At 38.1% G+C, this 3345-nt stretch overlaps 1 protein-coding gene across 1 annotated transcript in view; it reads left to right on the top strand.

Annotated features, from left to right (window-relative positions):
- LOC101863808 (phosphatidate cytidylyltransferase, photoreceptor-specific) overlaps positions 1 to 3345 on the top strand; it is a 24965-nt gene that overhangs the window by 6490 nt on the left and 15130 nt on the right. The window contains exons 3-4 of the mRNA XM_005096583.3: positions 1760 to 1856; positions 2958 to 3134. Of these exons, the coding sequence (XP_005096640.1) occupies positions 1760 to 1856; positions 2958 to 3134 (274 nt within the window). The remainder of the gene's footprint in view (positions 1 to 1759; positions 1857 to 2957; positions 3135 to 3345) is intronic.

Raw genomic sequence — 3345 nt, forward strand, 5'->3', positions numbered from 1 at the left:
GGAGAGCGAGGAGGAGGCTGTGTGCTTTACTTTCCCTGTTTAGTTGGATAGTGTTGTTGATCCTTTCAGTGAAAACCACCTGTGGTTCAAGTCTTTTCCTGGAAACAAACAATTTATTTTACCTGGAGGAAATTTTATAGCTGTATTATACACCTCCAGCCTTTTTATGGCCACTCCTTTATTGGGACCTTATGAAGAGTGAACAGGGAAATAAGACGCTGAAAAAAAAAGAACAAGAAAAGAAAATTTATATATTCAAACTAAATGAGAGTCGCAGAGACTGATTCAAAAGCAGACCTTTGGGTTGTTGGCCAGGTGCTCTGGTGTAGTTTGCTTCTTCTTTCCTATCAAACTTCTCTCGTCCTTATCTCCCCTTCTTCTTTTTTATGTTTGTTACTCTCTTACACCTCTCTTGTAACACCTCTAATCTCCTGGCGCTCATATGACCGTATGCAGTTGCGAACGCAGTAAAACCTCTACTAAAAAACTAAAAGCAGGCCTGATAACGTTTTTGTATCCGGTCTGTTCCAGTCGGGGTATTCATTTATTTATTGACTCCTTGCTACCTGAGCTCGATGTTTCCTCGTTGTTTTATTTCCTGTTGTGTGTACAAAGGATCTGTTTGTACAAGTGTTGACCTGACTCAATTTATGGTTATTTTTAACCTACCCGTTCAAAAGCTGATAAAGCTGTGAATAGGCTGTTACAATCACATTCGATGCATTTAGTGATTGATATGTTTTCCGGAGGTGGTGGTGACAAGTGGGTGGTTGGCGGGTGCTCTGGTGTGGTTTGCTCCTTCTTTCCGATCAAACTTCTATCGTCCCTATCTTCCCTCTTTCTTTTTTGTGTTTGTTACTCTCTTGTAACAACTCTAATCTTCGGCACTTATATGTCCTTATTGTGTTGCAAGTGCCATAAAACACCTACTAAAACAAACAAAGAAGCTGTGAATAGGCTGTTACAATCACATTCGTTGCATTTAGGGACTGATATGTTTTCTCGAGGTGGTGGTGACATAATCTCTCTAGGGGGTGGTTGGTGGGCGGGCGGGTGGGCTTGTGTGGTGTGTGGTTGTTGTTTTTTTACTTCTTGTTAATGTTACTATTATACAAGATTACCCTTTATAATTCATTTTTTATGTCCATCAACCCTGTCTTTGCAAGTTCCAAAAAAAAAAAAATTTGCAACACTTCAAGTTCTTTGTTTCCTTTGGAGAACTTCTGTGGAGTTGCAGCCGGTCTGTAACTTCACCTCTTGTTTCTCTTTCACCTGTGTCTTTTTCACACAGGCACCCGGGTCTCTCTCATATGACACTTATGTCTCTTTCTTTCATAATAATGACACCAGTCTCTTTCATAATGTCACCATTGTGTTTTTCATTATGTCACCGGTATCTCTTTCATAATGACACCTTCGTCTCTTTCCGTTTCTCAGTGTCAGTTGTTTCAACTTTCATTATAAGACGTGAATCATAATATCTATTGTATCATCTTTCAAACGAACCGTGTGGGTGATTGGCGGGTGCCCTGGTGTGGTTTGCTCCTTCTTTTCAATCAAACGTCTGTCGTTCTGATCTCTCCTCCTTCTTTTTTGTGTTTGTTACTCGCTTGTAACACCTTTCATCTTCAGCACTTGGCACTTATAAGACCTTTTTGTGTTGCAAGTGCTGTAAAACTCTTACTAAAACTGACAAAAAACCCCTGCTATTGACAGAAATTCTTACTGTGTTCACATTCACTTTCTTTTTGGTCCACAGATGGAGAAACTGGGTGATCCGAGGTATTTTCACCTGGGTGATGATTCTGTCCTTTGCCGTCCTCATTTACCTAGGACCCCTGGCACTGGTCCTGGTGGTGAGTAACCTACATTCTGAGCCATACTCAGACAATTAGAACAGACATGCAGCTATTACAGAATGGCATCATGCAGAAGAGTTAACGCTCAGATGCTACTGGATCGCTAACTACAACAACAGCAGCCACACTCAGAATAATTAACTTCGTTCGTTTGAAAAATAAAATGAATTGAAGTTAACCGCTCAAAAGAATCACGTCGTTTTTTGGTGGGTTTTTTTTCAAGTTCTTGAAAAGAAATTTAATTGAAGTTTGCTGCTCCAAAGAATTACGTTTGGTTTTTTTTTTCAAGTTCTTGAAAAGAAATCTAATTGTTGTACTGTTCAGAAGGATTAAATTTATTATTATTTTTTTCCCTTGAGTAGCAATTGTTTGGTATTGTTCCAAAGAATTAATTTTTCAATTCTTGTTTTTTTATTTTTTTATTTTTTAGAAAGAATTGAATTGTGTGGCTCAGAATTAAATCTTTATTTTTTTTGGGGGGGGTTCTTTTAAAACAACTGAATTGTGCTGTGCAATGTAATGCCATTCTTTCCCCGCCCCCAACTTATGTAAATTGGATTTTGAATCTGATTTTACTTTATGTGAAGATGAAAAATATTAAATGACTGAAGCAAGTTTTGGATGAGGGGGAATTGCCATTTTGGTTGTAAGGTAACATGACTCCAACAATAACAGTCTATTTAATTTTTTAGACCAAAGAATGCTGTTTCGGGACTGGGAGAGTTATTTTATAATGGTAGTGTATTTTAATTTAGATTAATAAAACCGCAAGTCAGTTCATTTGACGAAATATTCATTCAGGGTTTTTTTTAAATTGACGAGTACTCCTTATTTTGTTTAAATTCATTTTTTTTTTCAAACAAATGAAGTTCATTTTGGGACTCTGTGAGATATAGTGATAGTGTATATTTGGATTGATCATGCCACCTGCTCTCATATGAACTTATACAGTTGGGAGCGCTGTAAAAACTGTACTAAAACTAAAACTAAAACCACCTAGTTCATTAAACTAAGTATTCATTCTCGATCTTATGTTTTTAAAAAATGTATTAAAAAAAGAGAAATTCTTATTCCGTGTATGTTAATTTTTATTTGCAGACTTTTGCCCTTCAAATCAAATGCTTCCACGAGATCATCACCATCGGGTACATCGTTTATCGGTCCTACGACTTGCCGTGGTTCCGGACCCTGAGCTGGTACTTCCTGTTTGCCTCCAACTTTTTCTTCTTCGGGGAAAGCATGATCGGTTACTTTGGAGTGTTGCTGGCTCGCACAGTGAGTATGCTTCGACGTTTTCTTTGCTCGTTCACCACGTAATTTTCTGCCCTGCTGGACATCATTATTTCTTCCATGTAGGGCGCCTGTATAGTACAAATATAGTTGGCCATGTGATAGAACTGGTTAGCCCATGAAACAAAGAAGGATTTGGTTTATCAAACAGCAATGTGCAGCCAGATGTTTGGCTTTATTTCTGATGTCTCCCCCC

Source organism: Aplysia californica, unplaced genomic scaffold (assembly GCF_000002075.1).
Source record: "Aplysia californica isolate F4 #8 unplaced genomic scaffold, AplCal3.0 scaffold00132, whole genome shotgun sequence".
Lineage (NCBI taxonomy): Eukaryota > Metazoa > Mollusca > Gastropoda > Aplysiida > Aplysiidae > Aplysia > Aplysia californica.